Source organism: Lynx rufus, unplaced genomic scaffold (assembly GCF_022079265.1).
Source record: "Lynx rufus isolate CCGP_SWC_20201006 ecotype Redwood Valley unplaced genomic scaffold, mLynRuf1.p SCAF_27, whole genome shotgun sequence".
NCBI lineage: Eukaryota > Metazoa > Chordata > Mammalia > Carnivora > Felidae > Lynx > Lynx rufus.
The window spans coordinates 5744878-5765228 of record NW_025814842.1 but is presented as its reverse complement, the minus strand read 5'-3'; the positions used below and the strand labels follow the sequence as shown (position 1 = coordinate 5765228).

At 52.3% G+C, this 20351-nt stretch overlaps 1 protein-coding gene across 1 annotated transcript; it reads right to left on the bottom strand.

The window, feature by feature from the left end:
* Window positions 1–6952: 6952 nt before the first annotated feature.
* Window positions 6953–17589, bottom strand: NPTX2 (neuronal pentraxin 2). The gene is made up of 5 exons (XM_047089322.1): window positions 17164–17589; window positions 15373–15589; window positions 11181–11425; window positions 9329–9508; window positions 6953–8397 (listed from the first exon to the last, which is right to left on the bottom strand). The coding sequence occupies exons 1-5, from the start codon at window positions 17587–17589 to the stop codon at window positions 8170–8172; spliced, it is 1296 nt and encodes a 431-aa protein (XP_046945278.1). The 3' UTR covers window positions 6953–8169.
* Between the last annotated feature and the right edge of the window lie 2762 nt (window positions 17590–20351).

The window sequence follows — 20351 nt, the reverse complement described above, 5'->3', positions numbered from 1 at the left end:
AGGAGTTACTGTTGATTTCCTCTCTCCAGAATGTTAGATCCACAAGGGCAGGATTTTTTTTCTCTTTCATTCATTGGCATCTATCAAGTATTAGAAGAGTATCCGGCACAAAGCAGACCCTGAACAAATATTCCTTAAACCGAGTGGCTGGTACACTAATGTTCACTTAGGATTATTTTTAAACTGCACACATATATTACACCTAGTCTGTTGTATATAGGATGTCTCAAAATAGTCTTGGAAGAAAATAGACGTGGTATTTCTTGCAAGACCTGAATCTCAAGTGGAGATATAGACCCTTCATGATCTATGCCATTCCCTTGAGCACAGAAAGCCAGGATATGACTGCATTATTCCCTCAGGACATGCTCTCTGGGGCATGATAATGAGTGACAAAGAAATGTGAATCTACCCATAAGCTGCAGTCTTCTGTGTTTTATTTCTGCTTGAACAGGGTTTTAAAATGTGCTCGTGGATATTTGCACTGACAACTGCAGAGAGCAGGACTGCTTTGTAGAGAGAAGTAAAACCACCTGGTAAATTTGCCCGGTGCTTCCCTGAGAAAACAATAGGCCAGCAGCCTGTCAAGGCCAAAGTCCCATAACCAAACACACGTAATCCTGGCCTTGACAAGCTTCCCTATCCTACTGAAATCCCTAGTAACACTCAAGTGGCTTCTGTATGACTGCCCAAAGCCAACCCCAGGCAGAGTCAACTGGCTGCTCTATGAGCCATTGAGGTCAAGGTCAATGGTTGGGTGGGTTCAGCTTGCCGCTGAATATGGAGCAAGGGGTCATTAACAGACAAGTCCCTATGGAAACTGCCCATACCCCAGCATTGGCCATCTATAAGCTTTCAGAGACGATGATTTGCTTACTTGGCTTAATCGGTTTGACTGTGTCTCACAACAGACTGTGAGAGGAGGTCCAACCTTCTAAATACTGTCCCAAATAGGATCCATAAATGCATGTCGAATTAGACTGGCTTGTGCATGAGTACGGCTCCTACCAGGGAGGAGGAGCCTGTCGTCCACTGAAGGATGAGCTCAAATGCTTCTTTACATTTACTCTCAAAAAGTGCAGAGGGTGGGCAATCACCCTGGTAGGAGCCATGTTTTTAACCCCAATTTTAATCTCCACATCGGACCTCTTGCAAAATCCAATTGCCCACTGGACAGCTCCACCGAAATGAGTTGAAGGCATCTCAAATCTATGTTCAAAACCAGAACTCTTGAGTCTCCTCCCTCTCAAACCTGCTTTTTTTTTTTTTTCAACGTTTATTTATTTTTGGGACAGAGAGAGACAGAGCATGAACGGGGGAGGGGCAGAGAGAGAGGGAGACACAGAATCGGAAACAGGCTCCAGGCTCCGAGCCATCAGCCCAGAGCCTGACGCGGGGCTCGAACTCCCAGACCGCGAGATCGTGACCTGGCTGAAGTCGGATGCTTAACCGACTGCGCCACCCAGGCGCCCCTCAAACCTGCTTTTTTGCTCTCCCCCATCTCCCCATCTCAAGAAATGGCATCTACCACCTGTCCAGGTCCAAAACCTCACATTTTTCTTTTTAAAATTGAGATCTAATTTGCATGCCATAAAATTCACTCATAAAATGTACAATTCAGTAGATATTAAAATATTCAGACGTTTGCAACCATCACCACAATCAATTTGGGAACATTTTAAGTTTATTTATTTTGAGAGAGAGCACCCATGTGAATAAGTGGGGGAGGGGCAGACAGGGAGGGAGCAAGAATCCCAAGCAGGCTCCACACTGTCAGTGCAGAGCCCAATGCGGGGCTCAATCTCATGAAGCATGAGATCATGAGCTGAACCAAAATCTAGAGTCAGATGTTCAACCAACAGAGCCATCCAGGCGCCCCAATTTGGGAACATTTTTATCACCCTGGAAAGAAACTCTATACCCGTTAGCAGTCACTTCCCATTTCCCTCTATCCCCACACCTATACCCAGCCCCCGTCAACCACTAATATACTTTCTGTCTCTGTAAATTTGCCTGGTCTGGAAATTTTATATCAATGACATAAGATGTGGTCCTTTGGGACTGGTTTCTTTCACTCACAGCATAGTGTCTTCAAGATTTATCCATATTAGAGTGCATATCACTATATCATTCCTTTGTATTAAAGAATAGTATTCCATCGTATGTATTTATCACAATTTTTTAATCCATTCATCAGTAGCTAGGCATTTGGGTTGTTTCTACTTTTGGGGTATTACGAATAACACTGCGGTGAACATTTGTGTACTCATTTTGTGTGGGTATATGTTTTCAGTTCTCTTGGGTATATAGTTAGGAGTGGAATTGTTGGGTCATACGGTAACTGTTTAATTTTTTGAGGAACTGACAAAACGCTTTCTCCAAAGGTGTATGCACCATTTTACATTCCCACCAGCAATGTACAAAAGTTCCAGCTTCTCTGCATTTTCTTCAACATGTGTTATTTACTTATTTTTTAATTGCAGCTGTCCCCAGCGGATGTGACATAGTATCTCATTGTGGTTTCAATTTGCATTTCCCTGATGACTGATGATATTAAGTATTTTTGCATGTGGTATTGGTCATTTGTATATCTTGTTTGGAGCAGGACCTAATCAAATCTTTTGCTCACTTTTATATGTATTATTTGTCCATTTTTGTTACTGGGTTGTTAAGAGTTTTTTACATATTCTGGATACTAGGCTTTTTAAAATCAGATATATAGCTGCAAATATTTTCTATCATTCTCTGGGTAGCCTTTTCACATTAACAGTGTTCTTTGAAACAAAAAATTTTACTTTTGATGAAATTCAATTTATTAATTTTTCCTTTGGTTGCTTGTGTTTTTGGTATCACATCTAAGAAATCAGTACCTAATCCAAGGTCACAAATATTTACACCTATGTTTTCTTCTGTGAGCTTATAGTTCTAAATCTTCTCTTTTCACACTTATTTTTGAGAGAACACAAGTGGGGGAGGGGCAGAGAGCGTACAAGACACAGAATCTGAAGCAGACCCCAGGCTCTGAGCTGTCAGCACAGAGCCCGACGTGGGGCTCTAACTCACAAACCACCAGATCATGACCTGAGCCAAAGGTGGACACCCAACCGACTGAGCCACCCAGGCACCCCTATAATTCTAATTCTTAAATGTAGGGTCTTTCATCTATTTTGAACTAATTTTTATATTATGGCGTGAGGCAGAAATCCAGCTTCATTTCCCCCCCCATGTGGATATCTAGCTATCCCAGCAGGATTTGTTGAAAAGACTCTTCTTCCCCCACTGACTGGTCGTGGCATTTCTGTCAAAAATCAACTGACCATAAAAGTATAGGTTTATTTCTGGAGTCTGAAACCCTTCCATTAAACCATACATCTGTCCCTAAGCCAGGACCATACAGTCTTGTTACTATAGCTTTGTAGTCAGTTTTGAAATCAAGTAGGAGTCTTCCAACTTTTGTTATTTCTTTTCAATATTGTTTTGGCTATTCTGGGTCTCTTGCATTTTTTTTAACGTTTATGTATTTTTGAGAGAGAGAGAGACAGAGTGTGAGTGGGGGCAGAGAGAGAGACAGGGAGACACAGAGTCAGAAGCAGGCTCCAGGCTCTGAGCTGTCAGCACAGAGCCCGACTTGGGGCTCAAACTCACAAACCGTGAGATCATGACCTGAGTAGAAGTCGGACGCTTAACTGACTGAGCCACCTGGGATTGGGATTGGCCTGCAAATTTCTGGAAAAAGTCAAGTTGGTTGTTAATAGGGATGGTGTTAAATCTGCCCATCCAGTTGGCGGGTACTGTCATTGCAAGGAAATCCTCTGACTCCATTTTTGATGTCTGCCTTTCCCTCCCTCTTCCTCTCTGCCCCACACCGGGGCAAACTGATGAGAGAGCCCAGGTGCTCTCTCCCGTGGTGCAGGTGAGAAGTTCAAACTATACGTGGACACCTCACCCCAGTCCCACCCTCTAACCATTGTAAAAACCCCAAGCCAGTGTCCTTTCCCTGTCCTCAAGCCAACTGCACACCAGCTTGGGAGTCACTGTTACGGATTTAACTGACTTGCATCAGAAGTTTAGGTAAGTGGCATTTTATTTTTTTTTATTTTTTATTTTTTTTAAATTTTTTTTCAACGTTTATTTATTTTTGGGACAGAGAGAGACAGAGCATGAACGGGGGAGGGGCAGAGAGAGAGGGAGACACAGAATCGGAAACAGGCTCCAGGCTCTGAGCCATCAGCCCAGAGCCCGACGCGGGGCTCGAACTCACGGACCGCGAGATCGTGACCTGGCTGAAGTCGGACGCTTAACCGACTGCGCCACCCAGGCACCCCTGGTAAGTGGCATTTTAGACAGGAACGTGGGGTTGGTTCTCTCCTTAAAGTGGCCCTGGGTCATATGCCTTGGCCCACACTTATCTGTGTGTCGCAGACTGAATCCTGTATCTTGATGCAATTATAGCAGATCATTGTCCTGCTCTCACTGCAAGACCCCTAAACCTCGGTTAAATTCCTAATAACTGTTTGGTAAACTGAAGGCCATCCCATCTCGGACATTGCCAAAAAATCGCTATTGTCTCTCCGTATCCTCAACATTAAAACAAGCCTAACCTCTTCTAGGACTTTCTTGGGTTCTGGAAGCAGTGCAATCTGCATTTACAGACTTTATTAAGCTCACTTGTGCTGTTACTTGCAAATCGCCCACCTCAAGTGGGGCCCCCACAATAAAAGGCTCTAGAATCTGTCCAGATTGCAATGCAACGAGCATTCCCAACAGTGCTCCCAGAGGGTACTTCACTACAGAGGCTTCAGCAATCCCCTCTCACGCCTCCCAGAGCCTGTGGCCCACTCTAAGTTACTCATGGGCTTCTAATACAAGAGCTTGGCCTCATGCTACATGCCATTAGAGCAGCAATTGCTAGTTGCATACTATGTGATTCTGGAAACAGTCACTGTCACAGGCCCTGGCCTGAGGCCTCCCATGCCCAGCTGTCCATATGTCTTGGGCCATGAAAGCCAACATCCCAGCAACGAGCTCAGCACAGTCACCAAGGCCTTTTTGCTACATAACCGAGCTAATCTTGGACCCTCTGGCATAGCTCATCTGCAGCAGAGGGTGGCCTTCCTTGTCCTCAGTCCCCTGCCAGATGCCTTGGTGCTGGAGGACGTCACCCTGCTCCCAGACCCCTTGGCCACCTGAGGAGCCCCTTGCCGTCAGCTAAGGAAACAGCAAAGGGAGTCCTCACATTTTTCAGATGGCATTACCACCATGACACCTGCTAGTGTTCCTCGGGGAGTTAAATGTTTTTTATCCCTCACCCAGGATGTTCCTGAAGGATAGTAGGACCCAAGGGTCAGCACAACTGGCCAAACTTCAGAGAGTAATCTTAGCACTAGCGGGCCTGGCCAACAACTGACCCATCTGTACGTCTTTAGATTCTTGAACCAGGTTGCCCCTTTGGGGGTAAAGAACTCTGGGAATGTCCTGTCCCACAGACACCCAAAATATAAATCAAGATCACACGAGTCTCTCTACTTATGAAAGCCACAATGCAAGACCTCACCAAGATACTGGTCTCCTACACAGTTCTAGATATTATTGACAGGGGTCGAGATACTCACCGTACCTCTCAAGATACACAATTCTGGGCCCCCGAACAGGCATTCGACAGGACTCTTACCTCCAGAATTCTTACCAGCCTCAAGCTACAGACCTCACAACGACTTACACAAGTTCAAATCTAATTAAATGCAACATGGTGCAGTTCAGGCATCGAACATCTGAGGTGCGCTGTAATCACGTGTCTGTCTACACTTTTTGATGTTTGACTGCTGACAGCGCTTAAGCCTCACTTCTCCCTCTTTCCCCACATCTGGACAAGTAACAGGAGAGCCTAAATTACTCCTCCTTTGACACCAGTGAGGTGTGTGAGCTACACGGAAGAATCATCGCTCCGGTGCTACCCACTAACCACCATAAAAAAACCAAGCCAGTTTTTTTCTCTGTTCTCTCAAGCCATTTTCGGACCCATGTGGGTACCACCATGATCTCCCCCATTCGGTTATTAGTCTCATGATCTAATAAACCTTTTCGTGCCCTCTCAGGGGTATGTGAGTGTCATCGGACTTGACATCTGAACCAAATTTTTCCCACCACGTGCCCACAATGGCAATCTTGACAATATTAGTTCTTCTGATCTATAAACACAGATACGTTTTCATGTATTTAGATTCTCTTTGATTTCCCTCTATAATTTTCTATCAAAAAAAAAAGAAAAAAAAATAATCGTGTTCTGTAGTTTTTCAGTGTACAGATGGTCCCTGACTCACAAGTTTTTGACTTCACAATGGCATGAAAGCAACACACATTCAGTAGAAACGGTTTCAAGTTTTGATATTTGATTCTTCCTGGGCGAGCGATAAGCAGTACACAATACTTGTGATGCTGGGTGGCTGAGCGAGCCACGGCTCCCGGTCAACCACGCCATCGCGAGGGTAATCACGGCAGGGGCAGGGCCTCCAGGGTCTCAGGACTGCTTGACCCTCAGCTCTGCCCTTAACCAGCTGTGTGACCCAAGTCATCGTTCAACTGTTCCACGTAGTCACCTACGATCGGGATTCACTTTCAGGGGGTTGTTAGGAGGGGTAAGCGAGACATCTGGTGAACACACACAGAGTGGGTGGTGAGCAGGGGTCATGCCTGGGACGGGCTGCTCAGTGACCTCTAGGTAAGCTCGATTCCTGGTTGAGAGAACGGGGGGCCGGCTGGAGGCGGGAGGCAGGGCAGAGCCCGTGGGGCGTCCGCAGTCCGCGCCTGGCACCGAGGAGGGAAGGGGTCAGTGCTGCACCTCGGCGCCCCCAGGTCCGACAGACACACAGGCCCCGGACGTGCCGACTGTGGCAAAGCCCACCCCCACCCTCAGCCCCAGACCTGGAGCAAACAGACACGGAGGCATCTTCCAGTGCACTTTAATCAGAATTCCATCATCCGAAGAGTTCTCATAGCATACAATGTTGGGATGGGCATGTCAGCTTGGTCCTACAAATGGAATTTCCACAATTCGCACTTGAAACATGTATGAAAAATAAAATATATAATATTTAACTTTATAAATTTCCCCCACTTTACCACTTTGTCCTTAAAATAAATTACTATCCTCTGTCCAATAAATTAAGCAGCCTGGAGTCACTAAGCAACTATCGGCCGAATGACTTCCTTTTCCTGAAGAAGTTCTGGGGGAAATCCTTGAGACAGTCCACAGCTTATAGCAATCCACGTGAATGAAAACTAGCACATTCCTCACAGTGGGGCGAAACATCAAAAATGGGAGCCTGCTAATAATGGCTGTTCTTTTCTGTTAGGAAAAAAAATGAAATCCCCCTGACCACACCGGATGGTTGTAGAAGCTGCAACTGAACGTTTGGCACCAGAGGAGTGAAGAGGCTTTTCAGAGAAGCCATTCCCAGCGACGATCCCATCAAAGCATCGGTCGGAGGGAGAGGTGACAGAGGGGGATGGAAGGCTGCCGAGGCCCTTCTCCAGAACGCCCTTCTGAGTTCCAGCTCCCAGCCCCCTCTAGAGGCAGTGACGCCCCCTCCACCTTGGAGAAGGCAGGGCATTGTCTGGGCAGCCTGCCTTCCTCAAGCTCAAGGGTTCCTTACAGCGGAAAGAACACCAAGAGAAAGCCCTTCCGCGGGTGGTGGGGGCTGCTTTGCTGCGTGCTCAGCGGACAGCAGGATACACTCGATACATAAGGGACACAGATACTCGGGTGGGATGGCCACACGGCCTCGAAAGGGGACAGACAGAAGGCGCACGTGAGACACCAAGGATCCGGGAGGGTGGGCAAGGCTGTGATTCACTAGCAACTGTAGGGGCTCTGAACAGGGCCCCGAAGACCTTGATCCCCCCCACCCCCAGCAGGAAGTCAGGTATCTTCCCACCTGCAACTCAGGGCCTCTTCCCTACTCAACACAACAAAATCTTGGGAAGGAACAAAGAATCCAGTGACAGGTGCTGCCACAGAGCCTCAGTCTTAGAGATTCCCTGGGAACAAGCTTTGGGGGCCCCAGGCCACTGTGGCAGGGGCTCTATACACAGTTTAATTGGGGGAGCAGGTGGCCTTGCACTTCCGACAGGAGACACCAGCCCCAGGCCCCTAGACAGAGGAGAAGGTAGCTACAAGTCAAGGAGACGCTCCTCACAGGTCTCCACGGGCCACTTTGAAGCCCCTCCAAACACATCAACGTTGTTGTCCACCCAGGGTATGATGTTGCCTGGCATGTTTGTGGAGCAGTTGGCGATGTTGACAATTTCTTGTGCACGAAGGACGCGGTCCCATATGTTGAACTGGCTGAGCTCCCCCACAAATGCCTGTGTGGCGTCGAACCTGCCCCCAACAGTGTCCTGGGAAGGGGGGGGAACAGAACCACATCAGCACAGGTTCAGAAAGCAAACGTGCCCACTAAATCTCCAGGGATGTAATGGCCTTGGGAAGGGGTGCACAGTGAGGAGGGAGAGGGGGAGACTGAAGCATTTTCCTGACTCCCCCAACTCTGACCTCACTCCCTCCCTGACCCGATTCCTGCACGTTCCAGACCTCTAGGACATGCCAAACTACCCCGAGGCTACAGTGGAAAGACACTGGCCCAAAGTCCCAAAGCTAACACTAGACCCGGGTCTCCAGACTCCCAGCCCTTCCCAGCGGGGAAGTCACAGGGTAGTGAGGCAGGGAGTGGGCCAAGGATGGGCCCAGACTCAAAGCTCTCAAAGGAACTGGTCTCTACTCCCTGGCTTTCAGCAAACCTCAAACACAGACCCAAACGTCAACTCTTATCTGCCCAAGAGCAGACAAGCAACTTAGATTTCCTCTGTCTCAGGGAGTGAGGACAGCCTCTGCAGTCACGTTCCCACCCCTAGCTCCCCCGAGGGGCTGAGCATCACACAGGCACGCCCCACGACACTGAGCCAGCAGCTCCCCGAAGATGCCATATCAGCCCCGGGCACCCTGAATCAGTGCTGTGCCCAGCAGAGGTCAAACGCCTAGAGAGAGAACCCATGGTCACTCCATGGCAGCATGAGCTCAGGGACACTCCTGCCCACCTACGGTGGACTCCATTCTGGAATCTATCTGGACCCATCATACCACAACCGGGTCCCCCCGCCCCCGGCCCCTCAGGCCACAAGACAGAATGGACCCAGGTGGCCATCACACCACAGTGGCCAGGTGTGGCAGGCTGACAGCTGGGCGGGCTGTGGGGGTAGGAGGCAGCCTACAGGCGTGGCCTCGTGACGCGTGACTGGCCAACACACCCCATCCTGCATCCCCTGCACCTACCTGTTCTTGCCCAAGGATCAGCACCCCCCCTGGCTTGATAGGGTGCCAGGGGGCCAGGTTCTCCCCCGTGCCGAGTTTCTCTCCATCCTGGAAAGCTTCCCACATGCCATCCCGTGTTGTCCAAGTGATACAGATGTGGTGCCACTTGCCGTCACTGACGAACAGGGGCAGCTGTGCAACCTGTAGGCAGCAACATGCAGGTGAGGGCCCCCCATGGGGCTCCCGGGAGTCTGACGTGCACAGGGACCAGAGATCGTGCTGCTCCCAGCTGGTTACCCCTTCTCTGCTATGTGGGAAACAGGGCCTCGGTCTTTGTGTGCGAAACACAGACACTCAAGAGGAAAGAGACAGCCTGGGGACATGCCCCTAACCCCATGGTGGCCCGGCTTGCAACTGGACACCCTCAGTCCGTGGCTTGGCTGAGAATCTGGGACACTGTGCAGACCAAGCAGATGTGAAGAATGAGCCCCCGCCTGGCCACACTCGGCCCGAATGCCTCGTGCTGAAGAACCTGAAGGAATCTTTGGAAAACAATCAGACTAGGCATCTACACTCGAGGCAGGGTCTCAAATTCTATCACGGCACTTGGGGACTGTGTGTGTCCTCCTGTGCAGAAAACCAAAGGCCTACAATTACGTGGGAGTGTGTGCTGGGGGGGGGGGGAGGGGGAGGCTGCACATTCAGACCCCCATACAGAACCAGGGGAAGGGCATTTCTGACCCACGTGGTGGCCTGCGAGCATTCTGTGAGCACCACAGACCAGCCCAACCAGGAACTGTCCTGTTGTTACTGCTGGTATCCTAGCAACCTGGCGCTTCCTCCTGGGAATTGGCTGTTTACATGCCACCGAACCCAAAAGGAAAACAAGGTTCTGGGCCCTCCTGTGTTCAAGAGCGTTATTTAGAACAATTAATCCCTGACTCAGGAACATGGTCACCGTGAGACGGAGCCTGGCAGGGAGATTCCACGCCATTTCCTACTTACACAAATCCCACCCAGGGCAGTTCAGTAATAAAAGCAGGGTAAGGGGCGAGGGTAGAGGCAGCAGGGAGCCAGAGAGGCCATTCAAGTGCTCAGCTCCAGCAAGGATGTGAGGACACATTTTTGGCTATGTTGAGTCTGCCTTCAGAATGGAAGTTTCAGTGGGGCTCCTGGAGGTCTCACAGATGCCCAGAGCCAAGTTCTCGAGGAGATCATGCTCTTGAACGATGAAACCAGCCCGTCTATTAAAAAAGGATATTTACTCTACAAAAGGCAATACTATAGGGGCAGAGAACAGATCAGTGGTTGCCATGGGCTGGGGTAGGGGCAGAAGCTAACTACGCAGGGGAATGAGGAAATTGTGTGTGGAGAGGGGGGACTGATGCAACGCTTTCATATTTTACTTGCGGTCACACAACTGCATGCATTTGTCGAAAGTGGTCGAACCGTACGCTAAAAACTCTCGGCCTTACTGTATGTAAATTATATCTCAATAAACCACCCCCAAAAGATATGCTGAGAAGTATCCTCCACGGAGAAAGACACACACACACTCCCCCTCCCCTAATCAGCATGGCCCTGGAGAACAGCCCTCACTGACTGGCCCAAGGGCCAGTGACGATTCAGGCTGGCCCACAGAGACCTCAGCTCTGTTCCTTCGATGACCTCTGGCCTGGACCCTGAGATGCTTCTAGGCCAGACTCCCACCTTGGATCTCCACCAGCCATAGCCGCCCACCCCTGCTGCCCTAGGCCGGGCTGAGTCTGTCACCATTCCAAGGAGGACAGCCCTACAGCAGCTGGCTGTCAGACTCTGCAGCACCCTGACCGTTGCCGTGATGGGGGAAGGTGGCAGTCTAAGCAGGCCTCACCTTGTCATTGATGAGCAGCTCAATGGGGTTGTTACCCCACTCGATCAGCACAATCTCATTGGCCTGCCCAGGCACCGCGTAAGAAAACGGGGTGCCGATGCCCGGCAAGGCGCTAGATCGCAGCCACAGGCAGATGGTGAAGGCATACAGTTCAGGCAGCGTCTTCTTGATCTTGCCGTACAGGTAGTTTGTGCGGAGGGGGAGGGACACTTTGAACGCATCAGGAGACTTGAACGCACTGTTGCCTAGGGGGGTGGAGAAGAGAGGCCGCGGGGCGTTAGCCTGCTCCCCGCTGGTGCAGCCCAGAGCGACTGCTCTCCTGCACCCCCACTTCCCCCAGACGGGTCCCTTGAGCCCCAGAGCACCTGCTACTGGGAAGCCGCTGTTCAAAGTTCTACAACCCAGGAGTAAACAAGAACCTCCCTGCTCCTAAAAGCTGGAGGAAGGAGGAAAGCTGGATTTAATTTTCTGGTTAGAGGCGCCTGGGTGGCTCAGTTGGTTGAGCGTCCGACTTTGGCCCAGGTCATGATCTCACAGTTCATGGGTTCAAACCCCACATCGGGCTCTGTGCTGAGAGCTCGGAGCCTGGAGCCTCCTTCAGATTCCGTCTCCCACTCTCTCTGCCCCTCCCCGCTCATGCTCTATCTCTGTCTCTCTCGCAAAAACAAACATTTAACAAAAATAATCTTCTGGTTAAATTAAGCCAGGAAACCCTTCCTCAGCTATTTTCTTGAAATCCTGGCTCCTTCAGCAAGGGCGGGGTTGGAACCCTGATGGACTTGGAGGCAGGAAGTCTTAACAGGGACCTGGGCATTCAGCAGACACTTGTCAAGTCCCTGTCACTTCTCACCCTAAAGAATCACTGCCACCCAGGCAAAGGAGTCCACGGCCATGTTTGGACACTACAACTTAATTTAGAAGTGGCTTTTTGGACTAAATCCCTGACACGGACCACCTTGCTCATGATTTGCCCTTTCCTCAAGAGAAGACTGCATCTGTTGACCATTTCCTGCGGTTTGGAACCAGTGGGAGGCAGAGAAATACGGAGGTTTACCTCCCCGCTGAGGTTAGGCACACCTCGCCAGAGCCTGGAGACTTTGGGGCCCACCTGGGACTGATGAGGACTCCCTGACTGTCCCGACGTAAATGGGGTTTCCAAAATCTTTGAAAGCAACTGGTACTCTTCACGGGGTCTAAGTAATTTCCAATAGTTTTGATTTAATCCCAAAGTTAACAACAAAAATAAATACATGGAAGGCAAGACCCGGTCTCTGGTTATCACAGATTCTGAAGTTTGTGGGGTACCACCAACCCTGTGAGTTGTCAGGGCAAAAGCTTCCCTCTTATTTGGGCACTAGATGCTGCCAGGGAAGGAGCCTGAATACCCTTCGCTCATCTGACAAGTATTTATTAGACATCCGCAAGGGGCCAGAAGGACTCCGTCACCATGAGAAACAGCCAGGCTCTCTGGACCCAAAACCGACGGAGCCAAACTGCCTGTGTCTCTGGTGGATGAATCAGCCCCTTCGGTAGAACGCAAGCCAGAATGGATGAGCCCTTCTCCACTACAATGCCCCCAGTTCATTTGTGTTCATAGTATATAACGCATAAGAAGCTCTTTGGTGCCATGGTGTGAACCATAGAACCAAGGAAGACCTGAACAGAAAGGCAACAGGGCTCAGCATCGCCCTTTCAACCTCTCTGGAACAGGCGGCAGAGAAACACTAGACTCTGGGTCTCATGGGTACTATTTACTCGGATCGGCTGATTGTGCAGTCTTGCCTCATCCGTCCTGACCTCCCAGGCCTCGGGGCTGCTAAGCACCTGGTGAGGGCTGGCAAGACCTGGTCACCTGGGGAAGGCGAGGGGGCCCCCGGCAGGGCATAGGCCGGGGCTCCCCCCGTGTTAGGCTGAAGCAAAATCAAGAGACTACAAAGCCCCAACTCCTGATTTTGCAGGTTGTGCAGCCGAGACACCGAGGCTCAGAGGAGCGAGGTGACTTACCCCTCAGTCACACAGCTAATGAATGACAGAGCAGGGAGTGGCAGTCCTCCCTCAACTACGTGCAGCCCCTAGTATTTAGTCTGCAAACGGCCCTGTTCTTCACGAAGGCATGGTTATCTAATAAAGAGAAATGGCTTCTATCCCGGCAGGTGGGCAGGCTTGCTGATTTAATAAGGCTCAGTGTCGGTAATATCGTTAGCTAGGTGACAACAGATAGGTTTAATTAGACCTGGGAGAGCCGAGGGGCAGAGGAGGGGGCCCACACCCTGAAAGCTGGTGCCCTCTATTTATATCAAACAGCTTGGAGGTTCAGAGGAAACTTAGTTAAAACCAATTAAGGCATTAAAAGGCCTGACCAATAAATCAGAGGCTGCAGGTGGCAGGCAAGTGAAAACAGGTGGGGGCGGTGGGGGCCAAAGAGAGAAGTGTTCTTCCCAGTGGCAAGGTTTACTCAGACTCTGAGGCGGGCTGTGCCTGGCTGGCTGGCCCCCACTCTGGAGGCCCCTGCAGACGAGCAGGTCCCACAACAAAGAAAATGAGCATCCGTGGGTCCAGGGGGCACTCAGGGTTGGACGCTCACCACTGGGCTCTGGGGAGCCTGCTGCTCAACAGGGCTAGGGCCCACACACTACTCCAGGCTACAGCCTCCAAGCCTCTCATCTGCGGGGGTCACCACCAAGTTCAACCCCAGCTCTGCAATCTGCTGGACACGGGGATGCAGGCATCTGATTCGGTCCCTCATCCATCACTAATACCTACCTCACAGGGTTGTTGCAAGGGTCACAGAATGTGGAAGTCACAGCCTAGTGTCTGGCCCAGAACAGGCACTTAATGGGCAGGAGATGACGGACCGAGGGCCAGAGGCCCCTTAAGCTCCCACTTTGCACATGCTTGAGGTCCATTTCCTCGGGGCTCAGCAGGATGCTCTGAAGAACACGTTATATTTTCCACTCGCGGTCTATCTGGGGACTGGGAGTTTATCTACCCCTTTAGACTGATCACAAACAGGACAGATACAAACTCAAAGTTACCCAGGAGACAAACCGGTCAGCAAATGACCGCTTTCCTCGAAAGACTCATCCCCGAGCTGGGTGGAGCACACAGAAGAATTCTAGAGTCAAGGTCCTGGGGGCCCTACAGGAAGGCCAGTCAGGGGCCCTGGCCTGCAGAACTGGGCTCCAGCTAGGACATGGCCCTCCTTTCTGTGCCAGAAGAGCTCCGAGGGCTTCTGCAGAACTTACGTACTGAGAGTGTGGGTGCTGGAACGAGGCTGGGGATGGGAGGGACGGTGACAAAGCGGCAGCTCCCGTGTGGCCAAGGCCCAGGCCCCACTTCGGCCCCCTCCCCCCCCCCCCAACACACCTCTGGCTGAAAGCTTTGGAGCATTTTTCTCACTGGTGTCACGGGTGTAAGAGAAGTCCCGTCTCACCGGTGTGACGTGTCCAGCACACTGCCTGGCACTACTCCACACTAACTCGGCAGCCTTCTATCGACCTACATCCTTGTAGCAACTTGGCCACCGTGCCTGGCAAGCTACACAGCGTATCCGTGCATAACGCCAGTGGGCCAGGGTTGGGGCTGATTCCTGGCAGGACCATCCTCAATCACACTTATTATTTGCTCAGCCAGCCACAGGCCATCCCCACGCAGTGCCCCATCACTGCAGACACTCCGGGTCCAACTGCAAGGGATGGAAACCAGGCCCCTCCCAGGAGCCATCGGCGCCTTCATTCCCCACCAAGTCGGAAGACGTGTCAACGAGGCTGTGAAGCCGGGCAACCTTCAGGCAGAAACCCTAAACCCCTGTGCACGAGGAGAGACGCCTCAAGTTGAAAGAGACCCCGTCTCATTTGAGAAACGGAGAAGGCAAAGTGGAGCGCTGCTGGAATGGTAAAGAATCCCGTGGTTTTCCACACGTAGGACGGGCAGGTTCGGGGACGATGTGGGAGGAGCAGCCGCAGAACCAAGCGCAAAAAGAGTCAGCAGGCAGAGGGGTCTGGAAGCCACCACTCCCTCAAGGGCCCTAGTGGCCTGATGTGTAAATGGGGAAGACCGCTGCGGGGCCAGCCTCTCTGCCCCGCTTGGAGCCCAGCCGCCCTTACCCTGCAGCCAAACACCGAGGCGGTGGGGTGGAGGGCTGGGAGGGACGTCAGCCAGAGGGCGACAGAGGAGCCGGCCAAGAACTCACCTCGCTCCAGCTCAGTCACCCTCAGCAGCAGAGCGTTCAGCGCGCTCTCAGTCTTCTGCCGGTGAGCGGAGGTCTCATTGTGAAGCAGGGACTTCTCGTCCTCCAGCTCGGCCACCTTGCGCAGCAGCTGACTCTCCAGCTCCCCCAGTCGCCGCTGGAGGACCTCTCGGAAGTCGCCGGGCAGCACCGCGGTGGACACGTTCACTCGGAGCTGGTGCTTCCAGTTGGGGAGAGGGACGCGTGAAGAAGTATTAAGGCCATTTAGACAGAAATTGTGAAACGCAGCTCTAAAAGCCCAACCACACAGGAAGAAGCTTCCCAAACGGGAGTGTTAAACCGTGCCAAGGGGCGCACTTCACTGATGCTTTTTTTCTTCTTTTGTATGGAAAGGATTTCAAAGTCAAACAAGAATTACCTTGCTGCAATATCTGAAACTTAGGAATTTCATTTTTCTCTCTCAGAAAGCTGGTTTTCTCCTCTTGCTAAAAAGTCAAAATTTTAATCACTATCCACCATTCTTGGGTTAAGACTGCAACAGAGCTACGACTAAAAAAAAAATTGTTATCAAATGGTACTCAAAGCTGATGAGCCTTCATCTAGAAATGAAAACAGCTTCCAAATTCCCGTGTGGCAAAAAGGTGAATAACCATGCTTGCCAGAGATGTTACTGGAAAATGAGAGCTCTAAAACATGACACTTCTGAATTCCAGGAATCTCTGCTTTTAATGCTGTTTCTAAATCCTCACTTCCTCTTTATTTTACTCCTCTACCATCATGTTGGCTCTGGAGGCACACTGCCACTGCCTAGCCATGAATCCTTGGCAAGCTATGTACCCTCTCTCTAAAGCATTCCGAATTGTAAAATGCAGTCAGTAGGATCTGCCTCAAAGGACTGTTGTAAGGGTTAAAATTAGACAGCACGACTGGTGCATATTTAGTGACTAGAAACGTTGGCTGTTGTTAATCATCATGAATCAGGGAATATACAGATGCTGAAAATACTGTATTTAGCCATCATGCCGCGGGAAATCCTCAAATAATTTTGCAATAATTACCACCTGTAATTGAAACCTAGTTTCCCTAATAAGTATTCTGGTAAACGTTTCCAACAGAAACATCCACGCTCCTTAAATAGGATTGGAAAGTGAAGACGAAGTTACATGAGAATTTCTTTCAAAGTTCCAAACTGCATACGCCTTCCAAGAAAGCACGGAGTAAGGTTCCTTCTCCTTTGGAAGGGCACCTCAGAAGGTCGCAATTCGTGGACAGTGTCTTTGAAGTTAACGGGGTTTCCTCCAAGGCGCAAACTGATGTGGCCCGTGACCCGCCCGCGATCGCCCCCGGCAAGACCCTCAGGTCTCCGCCCGCTCGGGTCCAGCCCGAGCTGATTTATAAAAGGAGAACACGGGACGCCCAGGGCAGCTGACCTCACGCGGCAGCCTCATGTCACCGGGCACAGCTTTTGGGAGCGCGTCCGGCTCCGGGGGACTCGGAGATCCACAAGAGGTTAGAGGTTCGCTCGCTGGAACCTCGGGAAGTGACTGTCCACCCGGCGGACAGTCCCGGCGCACCGGGAGGGAGTTAACCCCTTCCTTCCAGCAGGAAGCGGGGTGGGGGCGGACTGCGAGCCACCCAAGTAAGTTGGCGAGCAGGACCGAGAAGCCCTCCCCTGACCCCAAGCGCAGCTCGCCCTGCGTCCGGGCCCGCCCAGGCTGGCAGGCAGGACCCTGCGCCCCGCCTCTGCTCCTCTCCTAGGATCCTCCCCCCACCAGAACCCCCGCACCCGGCTACCTCGAGGCTCTCCAGGCGGTCCTTGAGGGTCTGCAGCGAGCGGCTGAGCTGCTCCACGACGTGGCCGGGGTCCCGCGGTAGATCGCCCATGGTGTCCTTGCCCGCGGCCGCCCGGCCCGGCGCCTTGCCGCCCGCCAGCCCCTCGCAGCGCGCCAGCTTGCCCGTGAGCTCGCGGATGGCCTCGCGCTGCGCGCCCAGCGTCTCCTTCTGCTGCACGACGGTCTCGCGCAGCTGCAGCACCGCGGACCGCAGCTCCTCCTCGGGGCTCAGCGCGCCGCCCTGCATGGGCATCGCGGGCAGCGGGCAGCCGGCGCGCGCCGCCTCCGGGGGCAGCGCGGTGCACACGAATCGGCTGCCGGGCGCCGGGCCGTCCTGGGCGCCGGCGGCCACGGCGAGCGCCACGCCGGCGGCCAGCAGCGCCAGCATCCCGCCGCCGCAACGCTCACTCCAGCATCTGCGGGCGAGCGGGAGGGCGCCGTCGGGGCGCGCGGCGGAGGCGCCTCCGCGGCGGGCTGCGGCCGGGCACGCCGCTCGAGGGCAGCTAGAGCGCGCGAGCCGGTGGAACCGTCCTCCTAACACACCGCGCTCGCTCCGCCCGGCGCAGCGTTCTGCTCTTACCCGGCCCGCGCGCCCTTTCTTAAGCTGGGGGGGGAGGGGGGTGGGAGAAGGCCCCGGCGCGTGGGGCGCAGCGCCGCGAGCTCTGATTGGCCCGGCTGGGCACACGTCAGCGAGGGGGCGGGGCGGGGGCGCCTTCTCGCGGCTGGCGGGCGGGCCTGTGGGGCCGAGCCGGGGGCGCGAGCACGGGGTCCCGGGGCCCCCAGCAAGGAAGAACTGAGGAAAAAGGGGGGAAAAACACTCTCGAGTGCCTTCGCGAGCCTTGGCCGGCGTGTCCAGGCGCCCCGAGGACCCACCCGAGGACGCAGGCGTCGCGGGCTGAAGAGAAGCCGGGAGCTTCCCCGGGGCGCCTTCTGGGCTTCCGGCGCGGCGCGAGGCCTCGCTCAGCGGCCACCGCCGCCCCTGTGGGGAGGGACCCCCGCCCCCCAAGTGAGGACAGTGAGGAGGAGCCCCAGGAGGAACTCGAACCCAAGGCTGCCGTCGAGAGACCCCTCCTCCCCCGCGGGCCTCGTGGGCTTTCCGGTGCGGGCCGCCGCGCCCGCGTCACCCGAAGGCGGGAAGGAGACGCACGACGGTCGCCCCCGTGCACGTCCACCCCCCCGGTCCCCACTCCCACCCGCCGCCTGCGGAAGACTTCTCAGGTCCGCGGGCACCGGAAACGCGCGCCGGGTGCCGACTGCGCGGAGGGGGCGCCCGCACACCCTCGCGCGCGCGCGGCCCCCACCGGGGGGCCCGGCGCGGGGGCCGGAGTCACGAGGCCGCCTGCAGAGACGTCGCGTGCGGGCCTGGCGACAGCCCAGCAGGTGGTGTGACCTTACTCAGCGGGAGGCCTGGGCTCCTTGGCTTCGTCGGAGCGCGGCCACGGAGATGGCACCGCGTAGTATACCGGGGCCCCACCCTTGCGAGCGGGCTGCCCGTAGATCCACTTTCCCAATTTGACGCCGCTGTCCGCTCGTTCTTGGAGAGCACAGCTTTGGACAGAAACCCCAAAAGGCAGGAGCAAATTTGTTTGAAAATCTTGGCTGTGGCGTGCAAACAAGTTCAGAGGGATTTTTGAGGCACAGCTACAGACTGAGCTGGTTTACTGCACATTATAAATGGAAACTTTTTTTTTCCTCCGTGTTTTTAAGAAATCCTGTTGCAAGGTCATTAATCACATTATCCATTATACCAGAAACAAATGGATTTGTCACTTGTGCACAGAAGCTGAGGTTGATGCTGAAAACAAATTGTATCAAAATAAATGAAATTATTATGATAATATAAAACAGACCGCAGTGATTAATCTCCAGAAACCAAATTTTGACCTGCTTTGCACTTCAAACAATAGCTTCTGTTATGTAAATAGTCGTGGGGTTTTCAAGGACAATGTTACTAAATTACGAGGAAAGTTCTATTCGTGGAAATCTCTTCATGGATAAACATTAGAGCCAGAAAATCTGTTCTCCACAACACCCAAAACAGAGGACAATGGAAGTGATGATGGCTCAGGTAAGAATATAAGTTTGTAAAAAAGGTATGAGGTGGGGAGGAGGGAGACTGGGTAATGGGCTTATGCTGCTGCTGGTAGGGGTCACCAGGAGGCATCAGCTTCACCTAGTAAGCATGACCTTGAACGGGCTCATTCCTTCTACATCCTTACTTCAGCTCCTTGAAAACCCCCAAAGTTCCAGCGAGCCCACATATACACAGGCTGCAATAATGAAGGCAGTCAGGTTGCAAAACATGTTAAAAAATGTTACGTTTTAGATGATTCCATAAAGGCACCAAATCCAGACATGTTCAGAATGATCCAGGTAAGGATTTCGCTCTTCAGTTTTCACTCCATAGGTTTGATGATTTTTCCTGAGACCAAAGTGGATCTTAATTGGATGTCAAAATAGAGTAATATAGCCTATATTGTTCCCATACATCCATTCTTGACGCACACCGATGACATTTACGTTCGCAACTACTTGAAATGGATGCTTGTTCCTTTAATAATTAAAGTCAAGTGTATTTCCAGAATCCTAATTTTCTCATGAACAAAGAAAGCAGTGTGTAAGAAGGCATAAAAATAACAAAGCATATATCCGAAAATAATTACTCTTAAAGTTCTCAAAAGAGATTCCAGTACGGGAAATTGTCAGTGAAATTGCCAAAGCCCGGAGAGAGAGACCCAGGCATTTAAGATGTTGTTTCCTTTGGAGGCAGTATAATTAGAGGGCTTAGTTCACAGGGTATATGCTATTTAGGGTTTGACTTTGGCTTGCTGGTGCAGCAGAGAGTCTGCTGGCTTAGGAACAGGGGAACTGAGTCCTCATGCCCACTCTGTCACTAGCTGAGTGGTTTGGGGCAAGTCATTCCTCTTCCCTGGACCTCAGTTTGCTGTGTATCAAGTAAAGAGCTTAGACTAGACTCTTCCAAAGACCCTTCTGGGGTCTGATAGTTTGGAAAAGAATCACTGTTGGGTGTGACGAACGTTCCGGAGCCTTGTCCTTTCTGTTTGTGTTACAAACCACCTGTAGCCCAGGAGGAGTATGGGAAGGCGGGGTGTTTGCGTATCCGGTGGATAAACCTTCACACAAAGATGT